The 26,201-nt window shown below is 35.8% G+C and overlaps 1 protein-coding gene across 5 annotated transcripts in view; it reads right to left on the reverse strand.

The window, feature by feature from the left end:
• Positions 1-26,201, reverse strand: part of CDH12 (cadherin 12) — a 1,106,066-nt gene that overhangs the window by 206,046 nt on the left and 873,819 nt on the right. For all 5 annotated transcript variants that reach the window (XM_070476518.1, XM_070476515.1, XM_070476516.1 and 2 more), the window contains one exon: positions 16,289-16,583. In XM_070476518.1, the coding sequence (XP_070332619.1) occupies positions 16,289-16,583 (295 nt within the window). The remainder of the gene's footprint in view (positions 1-16,288; positions 16,584-26,201) is intronic.

A 26,201-nucleotide genomic window follows, 5' to 3' on the forward strand; every position in this document is an offset into this window, starting at 1 on the left:
CTCCCCTCTGTGGCTAGTCCGTCCCTTCACCATCTCCCTGCCCTGCATCACAACGGTGCGTGTGCCTGGAGCAGCCCCCGGTGAAAACGCTGCCTAAATCCCTCCGCTGACTTCTCAGCCCTTCTCTGTGACCGTCCTTATTTTCTACACAAATTCCTGCCACTTCAGCAATTCTCGAATGGCAGTAACTTCAGCAGCGCAAGCTACAGCCTGTCTCTGGACATTCTTTTTGGAATCACATTCCCTGTGCCATAGCAGGAAAAGTGCCTCTAATCAAAGATTCCAGCTAAATGTGGGGCTTGGTTCATGGGGATCTCTCAAGGATGACGAGCCTGTACTAGTTGGCACACACATGAGAAGACTGCTGCCTCACAGACCTTGTGCAATTTTACCCTTGTCTATGGTGAAACAATGGTAAGGGCTTCCCTGATACCTCAGTTGGTAAAGAATCCGGCTGCAATTCTGGAGACCTGGGTTTGACCCCTGGGCTGGGAAGATCCCCTGGAGAAGGAAAGGCTACCCACTCCAGTATTCTGGCCTGGAGAATTCCATGGACTGCATAGTCCATGGGGTTGCAAAGAGTCGGACACGACAGCGACTTTCACTTTCATTTTATGGTGAAAACATACTGGAGGAATAAATGGCAACCCAAACCAGCATTTTTGCCGGGATAATCCCATGGACAGAGGAACCTGGTAGGTTATGTCCTTAGGGTGCCAAAGGGTCAGACACGACCGAGCAGGCAGGCACATGCACACATGTTGAAAACACAACTAATATCAATAATTCCACTGTGGCCAAACCCAGAAGTCCCTGTGAAAGAGATTATATCCTACCGAAATACCTTATTTTTCGGTCTGCTATGGAACACTTCCCAGCTTCCTACAGTTATATTTTCTAAGTATTATATTGTGCTATTTCCATGTTATTTTGAAACAAAGGAGAAATGTGTTTGCTCAGTCCACTGTCATGAATTTGAACCCCTAAGACATTACTTTTAACATCCACTTGGCATATTTTTGCACAGTTTTATTATATTTTATGCCTATCATATCTCACTTCTTGTGTTCTGAGTCTCTATTCAAATGTTTTGGATGAATGGTATTTCATAAAAAAATATGTGTTCTCAGAAGGAGATGTTTTTAGTAATGTCCTTCTTATGTGATTTACTAGAAACAACTTCAAGGATGAAAATAGGAAAATAAAAAATGTCATTGAAGACTCTTCTCCAAATCTAAAAATCCCAAAGAAGAAAAAGCTGCTGAAGGAAAAAATAAATTACTAGCATTTTATTAAAATTCTTGTAGAGTGTAGTTTTTCTTTCCTTTTTATTTATTTTTTTTACAAATGGTATATCTTTCAGTCCTTATATTTACCTGCAAAAACATTTATAAAAAGCAAACACTTTTCTAAACATTACCCCACATGTTATCAAATTTGAGTCCAGATCTGCAGTACTCCAGGGTCTATTTTATCTCCCTATAATATTCTGACTTTCTAGAATTATGGCCTTTCTTGTTAGTGTTCTGCAAACACTCTTTCAACTTTGCTCTTGTCAGTCATACTAGTCCTTTTTAAGATACTTTTCACTAGCATTCTTAAGAAATAAATATATGGACCCAAAAATAATCTTTAAAAGTTTTCCTTTTTCTGCTATTTACAAAGCAATAGTCTTCTTATTGCAGAAAAACACTAAAAACTATTTAATTCTGAAAGCTCTCCCTGGTTGAGAAACAGTATACCTGCTTCTGTTACTGGGAATTAACATATGAAGATAATGTTCTTAGTAACTGCGTAGGGAGGTTTGTTACTTTTCAAGAAGCACATAAATTATAGCTTAAAAAACAGAATGGAAATTCTATATATTGTTTTTAAACAAATTTTTGTACAAAGCTAAGACTTTGTACAAAGCTAGAAAAATTATTTTTTTGTAACCCCATTGGTATTTCTGATATTTGGAACTCTTTGTTAGTTTAAATATATAGCATATTTTTTTTAAAGTAATAAACGGTAAGGAATATAGGCAGTAAAATTTACATGACCTTATTAAATTCTAGAACATCCACTCTGGCTAACTGAACAGAAATGAGAATAATGAAAGAGAACTGTTTAAAATGAACATATTTGATAATAGAAATATAAACATAATAATTTGAGCTGCTTTTAATTGAGGCCTTAGCTTAATTAGAAACTTAATATTAGTTACAAAAATACCTCTTCAATGAAGAGGACTTTTTTTCAGAAATGGTAGTGATTATTTTTAAAAAGATTTTAAAATGGAAATTGTTTCCATTTTAAAATGGAAAATACTTTCTTACAGTGCAGTTCCTACTGAAGTCTCATGATATCAATATTTTTAGAGTAAATCATTTTACTGTCAAACAGCATATACTTGATTAAACAAAGGGAAAAAGAGAAGAAAAAGGCATGAAACAAAACCTCTCAATAGTCAGGCTATCACCAATTCCTTTCTTGTCTAGTTTGAATTACGTAGCAGCTAATCATAGTTTGACACTGTCTTACCATCAAAGTGTTTCATGAAATTATCCCATTACAATGTTTTTCTCAGAGGCAAAATTAACATGGATGACAGTTTAATTGACGTTTCCTTTTCTTCTTGTGCCATTGCCAATTAAACAAGTTGTACAAGATTTTGATATTCACTTTTGTTCATTATTTATACAATTGTAGTCTCTGATTTTTTTTTCTTTTTCAACTTTGAGCTTCTTAGTCAGATATGAAAATAGTGCCAACCTTGATAAACTCATTAACCTTATTTTCTGAGGTAGTTTTCTCTAACAGTTATCGGGTAGTACTTGTTAATATGGGCCACTGTTTTCAAATTTGGCTTCGGTAATTTCTGATTTTCCTTTCACCACTCATATGTGAGGCAAAGAACTGAAGAATCCTGAGAAATCATACGGGGAAAGAATGTTTCAAGTGAATCTAGAGTTTCTCTTTTTTCAAAATTCTTAATCTCAGTTTCAATGCTTTCTAATTTAGAAATATGGTTGTGTAATTGAAATAAGAATTATTTTGTAGGGAAATAAAAAATATTTTATCACGAACTTTTAATACTTTAATGGGCTTCCCTGGCTCAGTGGTAAAGAATCTTCCTGCAATGCAGGAATTACAATGCGTTCAAGCCCTGGGTGGGGAAGGTTCCCTGGAGGCAGAAATGGCAACCCACTCCAGTATTTTCACCTGGAGAATCCCACGGACAGAGGAGACTGGCGGACTACAGTCCAAAGGGTTGCAAGGAGTCAGACACGACTAGCACAGTCTCTCTTAATACTTTAGTAAATTCAAAACATTCCCTTCAGCCCCAACTAAATGATCATTGCTCAGCTGTGTCTGACTCTGTGACCCCACGGACTCTAGCCCACCAGGCTCCTCTGTCCACAGGATTCTCCAGGCAAGAATACTGGAGTGGGTTACCATTCCCTTTTCCAGGGCATCTTCCTGACCTAGGGATTGAACCCGGGTCTCCTGCCTTGCAGGCAGATTTTTTACTGTCTAAGTGACTGAGGTTTTGGATACCGATTAAATGGGAGCATACAGTAATGGTCTTTATCTTTCTGGCTTACTTCGCTCTGTATAATGGGCTCCAGTTTCATCCATCTCATTAGAACTGATTCAAATAAATTCTTTTTAATGGCTGAGTCATATTCCATGGTGTATATGTACCACAGCTTCCTCATCCATTTGTCTGCTGATGGGCATCTGGGTTGCTTCCATGTCCTGGCTATTATAAACAGTGCTGCGATGAACATTAAGGTGCACGTGTCTCTTTCAGATCTGGTTTCCTCGGTGTGTATGCCCAGAAGTGGGATTGCTGGGTCATATGGCAGTTCTATTTCCAGCTTTTTAAGAAATCTCCACACTGTTTTCCATAGTGGCTGTACTAATTTGCATTCCCACCAACAGTGTAAGAGGGTTCCCTTTTCTCCACACCCTCTCCAGCATTTATTGCTTGTAGACTTTTGGATAGCAGCCATCCTGACTGGCGTGTAATGGTACCTCATTGTGGTTTTGATTTGCATTTCTCTGATAATGAGTGACGCTGAGCATCTTTTCATGTGTTTGTTAGCCATCTGTATGTCTTCCTTGGAGAAATGTCTGTTGAGTTCTTTGGCCCATTTTTTGATTGGGTCATTTATTTTTCTAGAGTTGAGCTGGAGGAGTTGCTTGTATATTTTTGAGATTAATCCTTTGTCTGTTGCTTCGTTTGCTATTATTTTCTCCCAATCTGAGGGCTGTCTTTTCACCTTGCTTATAGTTTCCTTTGTTGTGCAAAAGCTTTGAAGTTTCATTAGGTCCCATTTGTTTATTTTTGCTTTTATTTCTAAAATTCTGGGATGTGGGTCATAGAGGATCCTGCTGTGATTTATGTCAGAGAGTGTTTTGCCTATGTTCTCCTCTAGGAGTTTGATAGTTTCTGGTCTTACATTTAGATCTTTAATCCATTTTGAGTTTATTTTTGTGTATGGTGTTAGAAAGTGTTTGAGTTTCATTCTTTTACAGGTGGTTGACCAGTTTTCCCAGCACCACTTGTTAAAGAGGTATACTAACACATATATATGGAATTTAGAAAGATGGTAACGATAACCCTATATGCAAAACAGAAAAAGAGACTCAGATGTATAGAACTGACTTGTGGACTCTGGGAGAAGGCGAGGGTGGGATGTTTCAAGAGAACAGCATTGAAACATGTATATTATCTAGGGTGAAACAGATCACCAGCCCAGGTTGGGTACATGAGACAAGTGCTCGGACCTGGTGCACTGGGAAGACCCAGAGGGATCGGGTGGAGAGGGAGATGGGAGGGGGGACCGGGATGGGGAATACATGTAAATCCATGGCTAATTCATTTCAATGTATGACAAAAACTACTGTAATGATGTAAAGTAATTAGCCTCCAACTAATAAAAAAAATAATAATAAATTTAAAAATAAATAAATAAAAAAAAAATAAAATAAAATAAATGGGAGCATACAATTTCAAGCCACATGCAACTTGTTATTGTAAGACTTGTTCCTGCCTTTCATTTACCCTCTCATCCTGCCATTTCTTTTTCTTTCTTTTCTCCTTTTTTCAGGAAGCTCTTCACTCTCTTTCTTCATGCATCTGTTCAAAATTGTTGACTTGACCTTAGCCTCCTCTCTGATACTCAATCCACCATCAAGGCTCAACAAACTTTTCCTGTAAAGGATTAGGCTGCATACAGTGCAGGCTTTGCAGGCCTTTTGATCTCTGTGACCAACAATTCCACTGTAGTGTTAACACAGACACAGATAACACATAAATAGACAGATGTGACTGCATCCCAATGAGAACAGGTGATGTGCCAGAGTCAGCCCTCAGGGTGTATTTCGCTGTTCCTACACTAGACTTTTGGAATGAAAGCTTTCTGAAGGTATGGGTTTTGTCTGTTTTCCTCACTGTTCTAATCACAGTTCCTAAGAGGGTCTTGTATATAATAGGTTTCCCAGAAATATTTGAATCCATTAAATATCACAAAGCAGAAAACTTTCAACAAAATACAATATTATATGATTTGGAAAACACTTGGATTCTGTACAAGTCAAAGCTTTCCCAAATAATTATGTGGCTTGATGATGAATTACTCTGTCTGGAATAATAGAACAGGTTCACATTTTCAATTGAATCAGTGTCACCCTTGATTTTATTGTGAATTTGGTCAAAATAAACAGATTTTCTGGGCTAATTCCTGGAGAGACTTTTATATAGTGATGTGCTTTTTACTGTGTTTGAATTGCATGCTGTTGTCACACTGAGTTATTTCCAGACATAGATTTCCAGTCTTTTATCATGTTTGGTTTAGTGATCTTATTAACTCAGTAGTCTTGCCATTTTGCCTGTCTTTTGAGTCTGTTCTTTTGATGGCATATTTTCACCTCAGTCAATGAGTATAATCTATCAGTGTTTGGTTGCTTGAAGGTATTTTCCTTAATTTCAAACTAACTTTTTACTCATCTTCATACCTCATACATTGCACAATGGAAAGCTGAAACAAAAATTATTTCAGAAAATGGAGCCAACATCTATGTGGAATACCCAAGCAATTGAACCCCAGAGAACTCTCTGTTGCCAACAGGGTTTTATATAGGTGTAACTGCTCTCTCATGATCACTTATCATAAAGCAAGAGACAATTGGGCCAAGGTAGCCTTTTGCCTGCTTTCGTGTACAAAAAAAAATGAAAAAAAGTCGAATTGAGCAAATAAGAAGAGAAAAAACACAAATGGAAAAACCAATATCACAGCTGGAAGGCAACTTTAAAGAAAAATGATGTTCATCGCTATCCAGCCAGTAGCTGGCAAAGTAGTTTTTATAAAACATATTTAATGTTTACAACCACTTGGAGGCTGGGAAAAGAGTAATACTTCGAAAATATGTTTAATGTGTTGAACCACTCAGTGGCCAAAAAGCAGCTTCTGCAAACATGTATTTAATGCTTAGAGTCATTTGGTGGTTGGGGGGAAAAAGACATACTTCTTGTTAATTTTTAACATTTATGGCTGATCAGTGGCTGCTAAAGCAGCGATCAATGCAGGACTGTTTATTTTTCAGGCCACACTGTGCTGCTACTAAAACAATTCACATGCTTTTTTTAAGGCCACCCAAACATTGCAGTCGTGTTACCTTTGCAACTGTACCACTAATAAAAAAAAAAAAAAAATCGAACACAGGGAGGGATAAAATGCTCCGGGAACACACAGTCATAATATCCAATGTCCCTGAAAATGGTTCTGCCATGCTGTATGCTGTGGACACTTCACCACTGACACCAGAGGGATAAACAGGCTTTGTTCAATGTCATCAGATGTGTAAAAGCTGCTTAACACATTGCAAGGCAAGAGTGTCATCTGATAATTGGTGTTTCTTACAAATCAACAGCTTGTCTTCACACATTAACGGAAAAGAGCACTCTACACCAAAGTAAATGTAAATTGGGATAGAGAGTCTATTAGGTTCTTACATAGACTTAGCACAGTTTGAACAAAAGACAATAGTAAATATTGAGCTCATGTGTCACAAGGAGGGACTACATAGCAGAAGGGGGTAAAATCACTAGCTGAGACCTCTACTAGGCATTCTTCTGCTAGTTTCCTAAAAATGATCATCACATTATAAACAGGATCCCTCCCCATTTATTGACTGCAATTTCTTCCCCCCAGGCATTGGGATCAGTGCTAAACATACATTTTCTCCTTTACTGCTTGCAGTATACCTCTAGGAATAGGGTATTTTTATTCTTCATTTGTAGGAAAGGAAATCAAATCAAAATGAGGTCAAATAACCTATGCAGTCCTCACAACGAGGAAATGGTAGACAGGGACATGAATACTTAACAAGTTCACAGCCCACATACTGTGTGGCTGGAATACACTACAGCAGAGTTCTGTCCTCTCTCTCTCTGTAGAAATATCTTTTCATTGACTATGACTAGAAAAGATCTATTCCAATATGGAAAATTATGTTTTCAAAAATCAGCATATTTTTTTCGGCTTCTGATCTTATCAGCCATTTACTAGGTCAGCTTTGGCCTCTCATACCACAGCTCCTGGTGGCTCAGAATATAAAGCATCTGCCTGCAATGTAGGAGACCAAGGTTCAATCCCTGGGTCAGGAAGATCCCCTGGAGAAAGGAATGGCAGCCCACTCCAGTATTCTTGTCTAGAGAATCCCATGGGTCACAAAGAGTTGGATTTGACTGAGTGACTTTCACTCACTCATAACAAATTGTGAATTAAATGCAAAACAAATAAAGGGTTCCTGATTTAGATGTTGTTAACACATGTGTAATATACAATTTAGAGGTAAGCACTTCTATAGGCACCCTAAATCCCTTTAAGAATCAGAAAAAAGCCATTTCCTCTTTACTCATCTTCTAGAATAATTCAGTCCTAAAGCCTTTTGTGCTGGCAGAGATGTGCAATTGGGGAGAGGCTACAGCAACCAGATGAAGGTGCCTGAGCCAGATCCGAGTGAAGGAGGTGTCCACAAAGAAGGGCTAGCAAGGGGTATCAGGGATCAATTAGCATGAGTAAGGCATCCATGTGTGGGAAATATGGCCTGTGTAGGGGCTCAGAGCCCTAATGAGGTGAACAAAACCTCCACCCACAGTGGAGGAGACAAGATGATAGAAAGAGTGAAGATCTTCAAAGCTGGAGTCACAGAGCACCTGGTGGTGTCTTCAGGGGTCGTGACAACTAAAGACTGGGCCAAACAAGAAAATGTATTAAGGATAGAACAGCCAGGCTTCTCACTCTTGGAAAAGAGAATTATAAAATATAAAAGGATGAAAAATAAACAAACCTGGAATAAATAGTAACATTAGATTGGAGTTGAAGGTACTAGAGCATAATCGTGGTTTTCAACATCTGTACAGTGATGAAAAATAAATATTTTGTAGCTCAGCTGGTAAAGAATCTGTCTGTGATGCAGGAGACCCCAGTTTGACTCTGGGGTTGCAAAAAATCCCCTGGAGGAGAGCATGGCAACCTACTCCAGTATTCTTGCCTAGAGAATCCCCATGGACAGAGGAACTTGACAGGCTACAGTCCATGAGGTCACAAAGAGTCGGACATGACTGAGTGACTAACCACAGCACAACTTGTACACATGCATAGATTTACTATTTAGCTGTGCCCACTGAAAGAGACTGGGAATGATAACATTCTAATAAGAAAGAGCACATAGAAACCAGATTTTTGCTTCTCAATATTATTCTCCATAAGGGTGAGAAGAGAACTTCTTGGAAAAATAGCTTTCTTCTTGACTAAGGCAGCAAATATGCAAAACAAGTCCCAAACATACTTTTGAGCCAGAAGGTAAGAAGTATTCAACTAATTAAGGATGATATTAAAAACATATAGAAATTAGCTTAGCAAAGATTTCATTGGCCACATCTAAAAATATTTCAATATTAAATAGATACCAACAGATTAGAATCAATTAATAAAATATGAAATCTTGAGACCACAGAGGTACAAATTAATAGATGGATAAATTGAAAATATGATGATGACTAGGTTATTTGTCCAGTTTTAAGATTCCTCTTAACAAAATATGCAATAATTACAGGAAAGATAGAGCAATTTTACAGTGGAATCAGCATCTAATATAGACAACCTTTATATTCACCTCGGTTATGCCTTCCTTCAGTATTCACATCTTTATCTAATCCTATTTCCTTGAGTGTAGAACGGGCTTATCAAATTGATTCTAAAACAATACATAGAATATGACAGAAATAATAGGATATCAGACCTCCAATGTGACAGAGCAGTAAAGATTCCACATGCAATGCAGGAGATGCAAGAGACACGTGCTCAGTCCTTGGGTTGGGAAGATCCCCTGGAGAAGGAAACGGCTGCCCACTCCAGTATTCTTGCCTGGAAAATTCCGTGGGCAGAGGAGTCTGTCTAACAGTCCATGTGGATGCAGAGTCAGAAATGACTGAACACACAGGCACAGTAGGAGATCATTTCCAAGATAACAACCACATGAGGGCCTTAGTAGTGCTTCTTCTGACAAGAGAATCTTCAGAGGAGACCATATTCCTGATAACTAGCTTGACACGAAATCTACAAGAGACTTTGCAACAGAGACACTCAGCCAAATCCACGCCCCAGACAAGAGATAATACATGTTTTTAGTTTATAGTTTTGAGTCTCTAAACCATTGGGTAATTTGTTACAAAGTAGTAGATAATACCAGTTTCATACCTGGCAGTGAGATGCTGCCGTAACAAATACTTAAAATGTGGAAATGCTTGTGTAGTCAGGCAGTGGGCTTTGAGGAGCATGTGTCAGGACAAAGTGCCTTGAACACATGGTTTATTGAATCATCATTCACTTGCAAGGTAAGTGAGGAAGCTCTAAATGAGGGCTTGCAATAAAGTAAGAACCTCTTACTGGGAACTAGAGGAAAAGGGATCATTGTTATACAGTGGCAGAAATTTAGCAAAACTGTTGCCTGCATTTATTTCAACAATAGAAAATAGATTTAGTGACTTTTAGACAAAAACCTATCCAGGTCTTGCTGCTTTTGAAGGTTTCTGGTCTTTCCACATGGCAAATGACACTAAAATTAAGAGGTGACTTCCAAGCAAAGCTTAAATCCAGGACATTGCCCTGGAACATTTTACTATGTAAGACATTATGGAGACAATTGATGAAGCTTGAATAGAGTCTAAAGATTAGATTGCAATAATACATTAATGTTAATTTCCTTATTTTGATAAATGTGTCTTTGTTGTGTAAGGAGAATGTCTTTATTTGTAGAAAACAGGCAAAGTTCTTTCTCCACTCTCCTGATAATGGCTATGCTTACGGGGCACAGATAGAAATCAGTGGTAGTTTCCCTGTTCATTCTATACCACCTGAGCTGCTCTACGAGCTCATGGCTGGCACGTGTGATAAAATATTGCTTTATCATTTCATGTTTATCTTTCTGTGACACTTCTGTGAAAGCAAGGAAGTATGGAGATTTATGCTTTAAAATAATAATAATGGAGTAATAAATTGTGTAAATAAATAATGGTATAGTAAAACATTACAGTTTAACTATAGTCAGAGTCTTCACTATTTCTTTCTTGGAGCTGGACTATTTAGTAAGACCATGTAGAAAATATTCTCTGTTTAAAAACCTACCACCCGAGGCTTAAGCAGCACATGAACCATGGACTTCCAGATGTTCAACATGGATTTAGAAAAGGCAAAGGAACAAGAGATTAAATTGCCAATAACTGTCAGATCAGAGATAGAGCAAGAGACTTGCAGAAAAATGTCTACTTCTGCTTTATTGACTACGTCAAACCCTTTGAGTGAATCACAACAAACTTTGGAAAACTCTTCAAGAGATGGGAATACTTGACCACTGTACTTCCCTCCTGAGAAATCTGTATGCAGGTCAAGAAGCAACAGTTAGAACCAGACATGGAACAATGGACTGGTTCCAAATTGGGAAAGGAGAACATCAAGGCTGTATATTGTCACCCTGCTCATTTAACTTATATGCAGAGAACATCATGTGAAATGCCAGGCTAGATGAAGCACAAGCTGGAATCAAAATTGCCAGGAGAAAATTAATAACCTCAGATATACAGATGACACCACCCTTATGGGAGAAAGAGAAGAGGAACTAAAGAGTTTCCTGATTAAAGTGAAAGAGAGTGAAAAAGCTGGCTTAAAACTCAACATTCAGAAAACAAAGATCATGGCATCTGGTCCCATCACTTCATGGCAAATAGATCGGTAAACAATGGAAACAGTGGCAGACTTTATTTTGGGGGGCTCCAAAATCACTGCAGATGGTGACTGCAGCTGTGAAATTAAAAGATGGTTGCTCCTTGGAAGAAAAGCAACGACCAACCTAGACAGCATGTTAAAATGCAGAGACATTACTTTGCCCACAAAGGTCCGTCTAGTCAAAGCTTTTGTTTCTCCAGTAGTCATGTGTGGATATCAGAGTTGGACCATAAAGAAGGCTGAACACTGAAGAACTGATTCTTTTGAACTGTGGTGTTAGAGAAGACTCTTGAGAGTCCCTTGGATTGCAAGGAGATCAAACCAGTCAATTTTAAAGAAAATCAGTCCCTGAATATTCATTGGAAGAACTGATGCTAAAGTTGAAACTTCAATACTTTTGTCACCTGATGCAAAATACTGACTCACTGAAAAGACTCTGTCGCTGGGAAAAATTGAAGGCGGGAAGAGAAGGGGAAGACAGAGGATGAGATGGTTGAATGGCATCACCAACTCGATGGACATGAGTTTGAGCAAGCTCTGGGAGTTGATGATGGACAGGTTAGCGGGTGTGTTACAGTTGCTGGGGTTGCAAAGAGTCAGACAGGACTGAACGACTGAACTGACTGAACTGAATAACCTACCAAAAACTCCACCAACATTTCCATCCTGGAATTTATCCCCAAACCTCATGTACAATAGAATGAAATTCATTTTAAAAAAAATCCAAGGGGGTGCATGTTACTTACTTAATTTTTGTGAAGCCAACAGTATAATTCCTTGAGATGTGCACTACTTTACTTAATTGTTTCTAAACATTTTTTAAACTCAGTGAATAAGAGATACTTATTCCCCTGATTTTTTTCTGATGCATGGAACACCACCCTCTAATTATAAAATAATACAGTAATATAATATTCATACTAAAGCCTATACAAGCATAGCTGAGATTAAAAACTAAATTTAAAGCTTACAAATAAATTTTAGAAACCACTAACCCTAGAAAAAGGATATAATTGATTGCACTAACTTTGTTATAAAGAACCCAGGAGTCATTCCTATTTTCTGATTCATAAGAGTTTTCATAGAAAAATAAAGATGAAATAGCAAATGATACTGCATGTAATTATCATAATGGTTAAGGAAAACAGGAAATGCAAATCTCCATTAGTTCACCTGGCCCCTAACTATTGCTCAGGAAATGGTAGGTCTTACTTCATAAATTATGATTCACAATTAACATCTATAACATGTGCCATAGGGACCTGGTTACAAATAACCCACTCAGAGGCTTAAAAATGGCTGAGCTCAGGCTGAAGAAGACAATACAGGTATAAATATGGATTTATAAATCTTAAATCTGTCAGCACTCTAGAAAAAATAACTGAAACTGCACACCCTACTGATGCAAAATCATCAGATATTAAAGAGGGCACATTACTGTAATTCATTGTTACTCCAATGATCTTACAGAATTAAGACTACATTCATAACATCCAAATTTGTCTCCAAGGAAAAACTTTGAGTTGGGGAATATATGGATCATAAAGTAATTTCCTTCGGTCAGAGTAAAGGCACTTTATCTGTGAATATTATTTCCATAGCATATTAGATGTAGCACAAGTTAGTGACAAAGTGACCTTTCTCTTAAACAATTCATAGATTCACTAGAATTTTCTTCAACTTTGGGGAACTAAATATATTCCATAGCCTTAAAAGTCTTAAATACCAATTTACCTAAAAAATTCCTACCATCCTGCTCACCATTATCCTCCCTTTGTAGAGTTATGAGTTTTACACTTTTCACATTTGTTAACTTTGATTCCAGGTTTAATTGTTCATCAGATTTTCAGATGTAAAATTCATTATTGCTAAATTGACATTTGCCTAATAGATTTTTTTCTTGACCTTTTATATCACAATTAAGCTATATTTTTGTTGTCCAATCTTTCAGTCATGTCCTACTCTTTGCGACTCTTTCCATGAACAGAGGAACTCCAGGTTTTCCAGGCAAGAATACTAGAGTGTATCACCATGGCCTCCTCCGGGGGATCTTCCCAACCCAGGGATCAAACCCATGTCTCCTGTATTGGCAGGTGGGTTCTTTACCTCTGAGCCACTAGGGAAGCCAAAATGAATGTTAATTTAAGTTGAATATTTTTTTACTATCTGTTGAGAACAAAATATTATATTGAGAGATAGAAGAGTAAGCCAAAATTCCCTGATTAAAGAAATTTGAAATCTGCTTGCTCCCATGTATGGAAGTTGAGCAGATGAGGCTGAATGGAGAAGGAATATATTACCTCTCATAGATACAATTTGCTTAGATATGTATTTTTTAATTGGCCATGTCTTTTATTAAAAATGAAATAGGGAACATTCTCGATTATTGGGAAAGGGTAGTGTTTCCCTGAGAACACCTCAAGCATGGATATGCAAAGCCAACTGTGAGATTTTCCACAATAGCTACATTGTCCAATACACCATAGTCAGTTCTATCTGGTCTTGACTGCATATTATTTTAATATTCTAAGGAAAATGACACAGAGGCAGGGATTTCCTAAAATGGATATAGCAAAAGAAAACAGAGGGGAGAAAAAAAAACAAACCATGGGACAATTAGAGCAGTAAGCCATTTCCCGGTGCTAAGGAGGGTATGCTTGGGAGTGGAGTTCAGGTGCTCTAGGGACAGAACTATGATGTTAGGATGCAGCAGGATTTTTGTGGGTCAAGTAAAAGCTGAAACAACAAATCTCACAAAACTAACCAGGTCTTTTCTTAATAGGTTCATTTTGGTTATATCTATATGTAGGATTCTGGGAGGTGGCAAAAGTAGTGCCTGATAGTTTTTCAATTTCTAGTATTTAATATGTAAATGGTGTTTATACTTAGTATTTATCTGAAAATGGCATATTATGTAAACACAATCCAAGAATACCTGGGTGAACTCATAGCATATGATATGGTTCCACATTCAAATGAAATACTCCTCTGTTATTAAAAAAAAACTATATTTTAAAAGGAGGATGCATTGAAAATCAGTTTAGGTATTTACAGAAGTCTCTTGAATAACCAGTGAGAAATTTTGGCTATAGTATATGGCAAAGCATTTTAAAGAACCTGTTCTTCCATGGATCTTTCTGATAACTCGTGGTAGTGCAGTAAACTCTGTCTCTCCCCAGTACCAAACGTGGACCACTTAGTTCTCTTACTCACCTATCCTTCGCTTGAATTTCCAGATTTATTTCTTTCTTCAGGCACTAGCTGAAAATTCTTTATATAAAGAATGTTTATAAATCTTTAAATAAAGGTTCAGCTCTTCAACCCTAAACTTTCTTCTAATTGGCATAACAAAAGATCTAGTGGATTATCTAATAAAACATAATTTTCTAATATTGCAGAGGGATGTATCTGTTTGCTTTAAGGATGCTGTATCAGTACTAAAGAGTAACTAAAGGTCATGAATTCATGTAAATACTTCCAATTTACATGCAGTAAGCACCAGGTTAAAGTGTTTATGTACTGGATTTCATTGTCTTCTTTAAAAGCCATACTTTGTCTCAAAGTACTATCTTCATTTTCCCCCCCAACCTTCATTTTTCTACTTGTACTTCTCTTCAAAGTGCAAGTTTATAAACAGCTGTCCATATTTTTAGAGACTATTTACTAATAAGACATTTTCCAAACTGTATTTCTAAATCTCTAGCAATCATAGCATATCATAAAAGAAGCAGTTACAAAAAAAAAGTAGCCCTGAGTATGCACACAAAAGTTGAAATCGAAGTGAACTCCTCTGAGCTGATTTCTTAGGGCAAGGAGAGAAAATGGTCTTTGAATGCCTGATAAGGTCACAGACACAAGTTCCAGTACATTTATGGTAAATCCATGTGACAACTCCTATAGCCACTAACCTGTGTCTGCCCTCAGGGTACCCTGTACAATCTTTGCATGTCTGGGATGGTTGAGGGGGCAGCAGGAGTCCTCTGAGAAACGTCAGACTTAGGAAATATTAGCAGTGGCTCACATAGAGCATTTCCAGTTGAAAACTAGAAGTGATGAGGAACTTTATCTTACAAATGTGCTAGAAACCAGAAGTTACTATGAAATAAATTCAGGGACTGGCTGTGGTGACTGGGCAATAAAAGTTATAATTAAAAATTGTCATTAAAGCTGGAATCCTTAACTCATTGGCCCTAAAATACATATTATAGGACTTTGTGAATTTTGGTTGTTGTTATTCAGTTGCTAAGTCGTGTCTAACTTTTTCTGATCCCCATGAACTGGAGTACACAGGCTTCCCTGTCTTTCACTGTCTCCCAGAGTTTGCTCAAACTCGTGTCTACTGAATCAGTGATGACATTCTTTGGCAATTTAGGTAGTAAAAATTATATTATACTTAAATTGCTAAGAATTATGATGATAATATACACTAACTGTAAATTTATTCTAGTAATGGCTATATAATGATACTTGCCTCCAGGTTTGATGGAATAACTGCTATGGGTTATTATAGACACAATACTTTTTTACAAAATCTCTGGATAGCTCCAATGCATGAAACACATCCCTTTATGAAGTCCTTCCAGATGCAATACATGTTTTGGGTAATTTATTTTGGGCCAAGAATTACTATTTGGTATTTGGTGTTACCTCCAGAACTGTGTAGGAGGCTGAATTTGTAATGGCAATCACTTTCAGTACAAAGTGAGCAATGTCCTTAAAATAAAATGGCATTCTATGAATTCAGGGAAATATAAAGATTGTAAAATAGTGAATAAATGTCATATATCCTAGATATTTATGTATCTATTCAAGCATTTACAATGGAGGAAGACAGGAAAAAAGTTAAGTAGAAAAAAATGTTGAAAAAGTAAATGAAATTAGTTGTATCCTACATAGTGCAAGAATAATCTTCTCGGTTACAAGTAAGATATTTCCATCAACCTGCAGAAAAATACATGATGAAAAGGCCTCATTGTAGCATCTGACAGAATTTTTATTTGCTTACTCACCCACAGGAGACATTTCTGGAACACTAGCAATGTAAGGTCCATCCAAAAATTTCGGCTCATTATCATTAATATCCTGCACTTTGATGATGAATTCTGATTCAGGTTCCAGGGGCTTCCTGGTTTCTATGTCCACAGCCTGAGCACGAAGGGTATAGAAAGGTTTTTCCTCTCTATCCAGGCTCCTTATGGCATGAATGTCCCCTGTAGTTTCATCAATGGTAAAAACGGTGCCAGCGCCATCTCCCGAGAGGGTGTATTTTACAGTGCCCTCTCCTTTATCTAAGTCGGAATGGAGCTTTAGGGAGAGAGAGAGACAGAGAGAAATACCATTAAAGGGATGCTCACATCTTAAAAAGTCATAATTGCACTATAATTTTTTTTATCAGAAAAGTTAAACCAAAAATTTATGGCTCTTTTTTCCCTTTTCCCTTTTTTTCACCATTTTTTTTTACAAATATTTTTAACAGAAAAATTTGGAAAATGTATGGTGAGCACCTACATATACTATATATCTCAGAGATTCCACTGTTTCCCTTTCAATCTTACTATACAGGACTTTTGATTTATCACATAGATAGACTGCACATCTATCCTTTCATTAACTCTCCCATCAATCCATCTTATTTCTCCATGCATTACAGAAGTCAGAAGTATAGCCCCAAATCCATCAACATGCATAAATACAATGATTTTGAACATTTACTTCTTTCACATACTTTGGGGGATGAAATTTCATAAAATGAAATGCACAACTCTTAAGCACACTTATTGCTTCATTTTAAGTGACTGTTGTATTAAAATAGATTAACTGATATATATTAAATCAGTCCATGGTGACACAAAGAGTCAGGCATGACTGAGCATGCACATGCATGTACACATATTAAATCAAAAACCTTCCAAATACCCTGAAGATAGAAGTCAATAATGTGCATCCAGTGAGACATATAGTAAAAACAAAGCAAAACACAGAAAACACTATCTTTTAATTTGAAAGGAGAGGACAGTTTTGGCATACCAGGTCGATTTCAGATATGAATGATGGAGTATCTCATTTTAACAAACTGACTCTCAATGAGTTATTCAATCTTACTCAGCCAGATGATGCGTAGAATAACTGATTATTCCTTCAGATTCACAAATGTTTAGCTCTAATCTGTACTATATATTTGAAATGTAATAATATAGAAAAGATTTGAATTTCTGCTAATTTATTTTGAAATTCAGCACATGTCTAATTGACTATAATACAAGATGGAATGAGAGACATATAAATATAGTAGATAGAGGACCATTAAGAAGAGAAATTATTATTGTGATACTGTAAATCAGTGTTTTTCAAACTGGAGTCCAAGAATTAACATAAGATGACCCTGATGCTGGGAAAGATTGAAGGCAAAAGGAGAAGAGGGCCACAGAGGATGAGATGGTTAGACAGCATCACTGACTCAATGGACACAATTTTGAGCAAACTCTGGGAGACAGTGGAGGACAGGGAAACCTGGCGTGCAGCAGTCCATGGGTGTCACAAAGAGTTAGACACAACTGAAGTGACTGGGCATGCATGCATATCATGTAATATAAATGTTTCATTATATACAATCTCTAAGAATATGTATGAGTGAAAGTCACTCAGTTGTGTCTGACTCTTTGCAACTCCATGGACTATACAGTCCATGGAATTCTCCAGGCCAGAATACTGGAGTGGGTAGCCTTTCCCTTCTCCAGGGGATCTTCCCATACCAGGGATCAAACCCAGGTCTCCCTCATTGCAGGCGGATTCTTCACCAGCTGAGCCACAAGGGAATTCCCAAGAATACATATACTCATATATATAATGTGAATAATATACATTCATATTCTAGTTAGATTTAAAAGGATGCTTATTTTTATAAATCATATTAATTTTCATCCAGATGCTGATCTTAAATGTTTTAAAATATTTTTATCTGATTTCAGTGTTCAAATTTTTAGATTTAAAAGTTCATTCCAGTCAAGAGAGTAACCAAAGAAAATATGTTAAACTTTTAGTGTAACCAAAACCATTGGTGCCATATTTTAAACTTCTCGTGCAAGTATAACTCTCTTGCAAAATTTTGGATAAAAATGAGTTTTGTTTTTCTTATTTCAACACAGCCTAAAAGTTTTGAAAATATTTTAAAGCATATAATAATCCTTTGCAAATAGGCATTGTGTGTATTAGTAATATTAAAAAAATATCAGCTTTATCACATTTGTCCTTAAACTCAACATCCTCCTTTAGAATCAATAAAATAACATCATCCTTCATATTAATGTCATTAAATGACTTTATTCATTTTGTGAATTTGTATTTATTCCAAATGGCTCTGAAGTACACTTGCATAAGTGCATAAATAAAGAATTTATACTGGGTGAATGCTATAATTTAAGCAATGAGAAAACCATAAAGGAGCACCACATTTTTTTTTCCTTAAAAGTCTCTGTATATTTTACTCAAGTCTAAGGAAAATTGCTAAAAATGACAGGAAGAAGTTTCTTCCTCCTAATTTTTTATAAACTGCTATGAAGCATAGGAAGTTTCAAGCGTAAAATCAAGCTGTAGATAAATGTCCTTTGAACTTAGGAATTTCAAATTACAAATTTCACCCATACCATTAAAGGTTTTCAACACAGTGAGAATTACTTTTGCTTTCAAATTTATCTGAAGATATGAGACAGGCAAAAGCAATGACTTTATAAACTGGATCCATTTTGCCAATGGCCCCAAAGAATATCTGCTAATTTTGTGGGAACCAAGTGAAAATTCTAAGTAGGTTTTTACAATGTGATCCAAGTAGAGTTACCAAAAATATCTCCATTTAGCCAAAATCAGAACTGTTTTCTTTTCAGACTGACATAAGACTAAAAAAACAAATGTGTTTTCAGTTCATGGATCCAAGATCCAAATGAAATTCAATTGCTGCTACTCCTTACACGTCTATCTTTTCCTTCTAATTTAAAGTTGGGTTTTGCAGAGATTAAAGCTTCAAGAAGAAATGTGTGAAAAGATGTTAAAATTTAAACTGAAAATGAGATTGATGAAGGTAAAATTCTCGAGAGGATTAGAATGGTTATAGCAGTTTATTGCATGATAATACCTTAAAGAGGATCACCTGCAGTATCCGACATTGACAGGCAATGTTTAAAATTATTTATTCAGTATTGATTGAGTCCACTATATGCATGACTAGCTAAAATATAGGTATTTTTGCAACATTACTTCTAATGTTAAATGATTTTGGCCTGATGTTGGGTATCTTAGAATTTTTTTTTGTATTACATATAGAATAATTTGAGTAGAGAATGTTATAAGCTAACATGAAAATTCCTACCATCCTCTTACCTAGAGATAACTTCTATCACTTTATACCCTTTCTGTTATATATATACACATTCTTATATAAATATATCTGCAAGTTTATATATATATATTTATATATGATTTTATGTGCTGTGGTACTGTGCAGTCTATTCAGTTATGTCTGACTCTTTATGACCCTAATGATCATAGAATGCAAGGCTCCTCTGTCCATGGAATTCTCCAGGCAAGGATACTGAAGAATGCCCTCCTCCAGGGGATCTTCCTGACCCAGAGCAGGTAGGTTCTTTACCACTAGTGACACCTGGGAAGCCCATAATTTTTTATGTATATATAATAGTCTCTTATTATAAATACATATAAATGATACAAAAATGAGAAACCTGTCAACATTTTCCATAACCATAATCATTTCCAGTGTAATTTTAAATTCTTCAGAATTAATTTTTAATACCTGCATTATATTTTTTAAAGGAAGTTGAGTGATTCAATGTCTTTTGCTCATCCTTTCATAAGTGATGTGATGACTATGTGTGTGTTGTCCTGTTTAATCCCATAATGAACAGGCAAATACAAAGAGAAGGGTAATTATCCAGACCAAAAATGTGATGTTTTTTATGAATCAAAAGTTTTTGAATCTTGAATGATTCCAGAACTTGATCTCCATAGATGAATTTGGTTTCTTAAAAATTTTAGCAATGCAACTCAGGCTCAGTTTACATTATGAAGCTCCTTCTTCGTCTTACTTTCATTTAGCAGGAGAGAGGATTACGGAAGAGTTCACTTATTGAGTTTAATCTTTTGGGTTGTGTAACTGTGAACAAGCACATGATGCCCTTTTACAGAGGAGCTTTAAGCCTCATGTATAGCAAGCTAATAATTCCACAAGGATAAAATTTTTTTCCTTTATAGCAATTTAAAAATAACAGCAAGGAATGTTTCTTATTCCAATTGTTTTGCTTAAAAAGCTGTTTCTGAGTAGGTACTGACTTTATTTACAGACTGAAGCAGCCAACTCCAGTAATATCATCTTTTAGTATTGACACTTAAAATAAAATTTCTGCCAGAAACAGAGTTCCATAAATGGTGTATATAGAAATATGCACTGTCCAGGCAGTTGTTTTGTGGAAGTGGTGTTGTTATTTTCTCATGTTTTCCAAGTCATCTCAGATGGAGCGTGAAAATGAGATGCCAAGAGAGGCTTAAAAAAGATACTGAGGACTAGCTTCAGAATGTGAGCAAATCTGAATTCCAGTGTCTAAAAGTTTTGAGAAAGCCAACCTAAAGTTAAGTATTTACCAGCATCTCCCTGATTATATTTTAGAAACTGATGCACAAAAAAAAAAAAAAAAAAAAAGAAAGAAAGAAATTTATTCTTATTTTCTCTGGGTTTAAAAGTGCACATAAAATGGAAAATACTTTTTATATCACTACAACCAGCAGTGATTTTATTTCCATTCGCTATTTCCCAGGATAAGCAGTGGTTACCAGGCATGAGAAGGGCATAGAGAATGTTGGGCAGAGAAATGTATAATTTTGACAATTTTTTTTTACTGGAAAGTTAAAACTTTGTTGTTATTGTTCAATTGTTAACCCATGCCTGACTCTTTGTCACCCTATTGACACCAGCATGTCAGGCATCCCTATCCTTCACTATCTCCTGGAATTTACTCAATCTCATAACCACTGAGTCAGTGAAGCCATCCAATCATCTCATCCTCAGTCATCCTCTTCTCCTCCTGCCCTCAATCCTTCCTAGCATCAAGATCTTTTCCAATGAGTCAGTTCTTCTCATCAGATAGCCAAAGTGTTGGAGCTTCAGCTTCAGCATCAGTCCTTTCAATGAATACTCAGGGTTGATTTCATTTAGGACTGACTGGTTTGGTCTCCTTGCTGTCCAAGAGACTCTCAGGAGTCTTCTTCAGCATCACAATTTGAAACAAATATTTGACTTGGTGTAAATACCTGCAAACTACTTTACTAACTATGTGTTTATGGGTATTATGTTATTACGGGTATTAACCTAACTTGCTTTTTAGATTATATTGTAAACAATTTGCTTTTCCAAGAAGTATGAATTTATTTACATCTATTTATGTTAATCACAAGTATTTTAATCAAAATAATACATTGAAATGGCTAAAATCAGAGTATGGAAGTGTTTATAATATACAATTTTTACACTCCTTTTCTCTGTCTTTTTCACCAGGGAAATCTGTATCTATCGTCTTCCAGAAACCAACAGTAACACTGATGTCTGATTGATAAATCCATTGCAAGTAAAGAGCTTGCTTTTTCTCCCCCCTTATATTTTCTTCTAAAATGTTTGCAACCTTATTTTCATTTTGGTATTCTAATTATTTAGAACATTGTCTCCAAGTATGAGTTTATGTGTGCTTCTGTTTTGAATATGAGTGTCCAGATATGAGTTGATACATTTGTGATTCTTTCATTGGGTTGGGCACTTAGCAAATTCTTTCAATTCAAAAACTATTTTCCTTCAGGACTAAGAAATTTCCTTCTATGATTATTCATAACGAAGTTCTACCCTCTGTCTTTTCTATTGTTTATCTAGAATTCATTAATTCAATGTTAGACCTCAGGCACCTTCTATAAATAATATACTCTTTCTACAGTTATTCATTCCTATATGTTTTGGTCTATTATGTGAAAAAATTAAACCTTATCTTATGTATTGCTTTCTATATTTTCAAAGTCAGTAAGCATGCCCCCATGTGTGCATACATGCACACATACCACAGACATATTAATTTCCAAGATTTTTTTCATTTACTATGAATGTCCCCACTTAATAGAATCATGTTCTTGTTTTGTGTCCACTTGGAATGCCCAAATCTTTTCGAGAACTCTAATTTGTATATATATGTGTGTGTGTTCCCTAAACTTTCTGTTCCTTCGGGATCACATTTTGTTTTTGGAATCTGAGCCTTTATTTTTCATATCACTGGCTTTCCTCAAATGTTTGATGACTCTCATTCATCAGTTTATATTTATGAACAGAGTTTTGAAATTGCAGATTGAAGTTATTGACTACAGTTTTGTCCTAGGTTGAATGAACAATGAGGTTCTATCAGTGGCCTAATTCTTTTCAGATTTTCTTTAGCAGAACTTGTTAAAAAAAAAAAAAAAGTCTTTATTGTTTACATAAGACTCATTTATGTCTGGATTCCATGCATTATCATGCAGGTGGGAGGAATTCTGTACACAGACCTCAGTTAATCTCCATATTTTATCATCCTTTTCTCTTAATCTTTGGCATTTTTGAGTCTTTTTCAGAATTGTTCCTCCTTAGTTGGAACCTTCTCAATACAAATGCTTGTAAGTAGCTTTGAATTTATTTGACCAGTCACCAATCCTTCACCCACTTACTGGTTTATAGAAATTGGCTATACTGTCTGATGCCCTGCACACGACCTCAATCAAGATTATAGCCGTCATCACCCAGTCATATTCAATTTTCTCCTCTTATCACTCCAAATATAGTTCTTTATTTTTTTAAACATTGATCCAAGCAAGATTCAAGCATTGCATTTGAATTTTGTCTTTGTTTTCTTTAAGTTGAAAACAAGCATGCCTATTAATATTAATTATGTTGCCATTATCTTCTTTAAGAAACTTAGGCTCTCATTCTAAATGTGTCTGCTAGAACAAGAGACTTCCTGATGTGTTTTTAAATATTTACTACTCTATCTTAGACCATCTCTTCTTCAGTTTTTAAGTATATACAAGCCAGTATGGTGCCATAAGAGTGTGTGTGTGTGGTGTTAAGTTGCTTCTGTCATGTCCCTGTGTGTGACTCTATGGACTGTAGCCGGCCATGCTTCCCCGTCTGCGGGATTGCTAGGCAAGAATACTGGAGTGGGTTGCCATTATGCCCTCCTTAATATTGAGATCCTTGTAACACAAATTACAGACATCTTCCACCAGCCATCTTCATAAACACATTTAGTCTAAGAAAGAAACTTCCCAGTATAGGATGTGCCTCAGTAAATTTTGGTATAATAGCAGCATGGAAGTGGTAATATTTATTTTCAGTTTGAAAATCTATGATTATGAAGGCTGTAGAGTGACTTAGTACTATGGTTCAGCAGTTCATGCATGAGATAGGAAGTAATATTATTTACATACAGGATTCACTCTGATAAGTGGGCCAAAATGAATATAAGAAAATTTTATGTGAGTTTCTTTGGCTGAAATAATCTTATGATGCATAAAACAAACTACTTTTGCTACATTTTCCTCGGTAAACATAAAATACTCAGTGTTCTGTTTTGTAGTTGCTCAGTTCTCAGGAACCTTACAGTGGTCATTGTAAGAGCTACAATGTGATTAGATTATGTTCAAGGAATTGTTTATTGATGAAAGAAGACCAGACACAAAGATGATCTATAACCCTGCCTGAGTAATGACACAATGGAAAAATTCTGTCTTTTAGAAGACACAGAATGCCCAAGAATATTTGGCATTCTATTCCATTCTGCCCCCTAAGGGGACTCATTTGTTCTTCCTAGCTTGACTGTTGTCATTTGAGCAAGAAGAATACCACTTTACAAGGCTGGGAATTCCCTTTAACAGCCCAATGTGAGTTCAGAACTCCCCTGACTGGGTTACAGACCCAAAGCTATTTATCATCTGGAAATATTTCACCTTCTATTTAAGAGAGTAGAAATTCATTTCAAAAAGGCCCACACCTCCCCCGAGGTAAGCCACAGAAGAGCAAAGAAGAACAAAGACTATTTACAATGCTTGGGAACAATAAAAATTGATGTGCTTGGATATATTACACATCCCATTAAAGAAAAAACATACTCTTCACCGGATGTTCTCTTTCATCTTTCTTTTTCTCCTTAAAGATTGCATGTGTGGCTACATGTGAGGAGCATCCTAACTAATTTTTTAGATTGTCATATTTTACAACTTAAGCTTTTACAGATTATTTTATATAATTTGAGAGTGTCACAATGTATTAATAGGTACTTCTATAAAAGTTTGAGAGGTCATTGGAATGGTGCCTGGATTTAGGAGGAAAAATATGGTAGACAAGGTCAAAATAATTTCTTTCCTACAATTTCAAAGCTGTAAAACATTTTTCACAGTCAGGTTTCTGGTAAAAAAAAAATCTTAAACAATAAACTAGCAATAAACTAGTCTTATCAAATTGTCAGAAACAGAATCTCTCTTTGCAGTAAAATTGTATTTTATGTAAGATTTCAAATATGGTTATTTTTCAGAATGCTAGATAAATTTGTATGATTTATTCTAAATGTAAAGTAAATGCCAAAAGTAATGCCAATAGTAATGGATTATTAGTAATCAAAATACAGTATTATAGCTAGAGGTAATTTTTTAATTTATTACCATTTTGTCTGTGTGTTATTACTTTTATTATTTGCCATTGCTGAATAGCAGGCACTATGTTGTAAATTTTATAAGCTTTATGTAATTCTCAAAATGATCAATGATATGCTAAAATTAAAAATTTGAGAGATACAATTTTTAAACTAAATTCTAATAGTTTAACATATTTAATTTTCAACAGCTATATGTTCTATCCTAAATTCTTAGTAAGTGTATCTAATAACTCTAATAAAGCAAGCAGACCCAAATACTAGCTCTAATATTAATCATGGAATGATCTAAAATCTATGATTATGAGCATCAAAATTTAGGTTTAGAGTCCCAAATCCATTTGTTCTTACCTGGACATTACTGTGTAACTTAATACATGTCTTTGGACTTCAGAATCCTCATAAGTAAAATGTGGATTCTAACATTTATATCATAAATTTGGAGGATACTGTAGAGAATTTGACTTCATATTGTCCATTTTCCTTCATTTATCTCCATTTATATCCAGATGAACCCAGGATAGCAATATTTTTTTTCATTTGTATCAATTTATACTCATATGTGCTAATTGGATCCAAAATAGTGATAGAAAATGCTACCAGGCTTCTACTTTTGGCTAGACAATTTTTAGTGGTTTTATATACTTTCTATATTTAATGCTCAGAACAACCCTACAGGTACAACTCTATTAACATCATCATTTTGTAGATATAGAAACCGAGGCACAGAGAGGCTGTTTCCTTGGGACACACATAGAAAGATACAAAGCTGATTCCAACCAGGTAGTTACATAAATGCATGTCACTAGCACTTAAACCAAGCGTTTCCTTTCAATTTAGAAATTATAATGTCATTTTCATTAATTTTATAAACAGTCTCTCTTGAGAGGAAGCACACATATATAAATTGAATCTTTGGTCAGATAATTAGCTTAGCCACAGATGGAAGTTACCTAAAGTATTAGCTTTGTGACATCAGTTGGAACAATACCCGATTGTAATATTATAGTTCCATTAATGAGAATGGTTTTATTAAAAATGCTTTGGATTGCCAACTAGTGATTGCACTACACACTAGAGAACGTCACTTAGTATTTTTTCTCAAAGACACAGGTGTCGAGTCCAGTAGGGAATAACATGAGCCATAATAACAACGATATCCATTCAAAACACTGTCTCTTTCTACAGTTGTGTGCCTCTCAAA

This window comes from Odocoileus virginianus, chromosome 14 (genome assembly GCF_023699985.2).
Source record: "Odocoileus virginianus isolate 20LAN1187 ecotype Illinois chromosome 14, Ovbor_1.2, whole genome shotgun sequence".
In the NCBI taxonomy this organism is placed as follows: domain Eukaryota; kingdom Metazoa; phylum Chordata; class Mammalia; order Artiodactyla; family Cervidae; genus Odocoileus; species Odocoileus virginianus.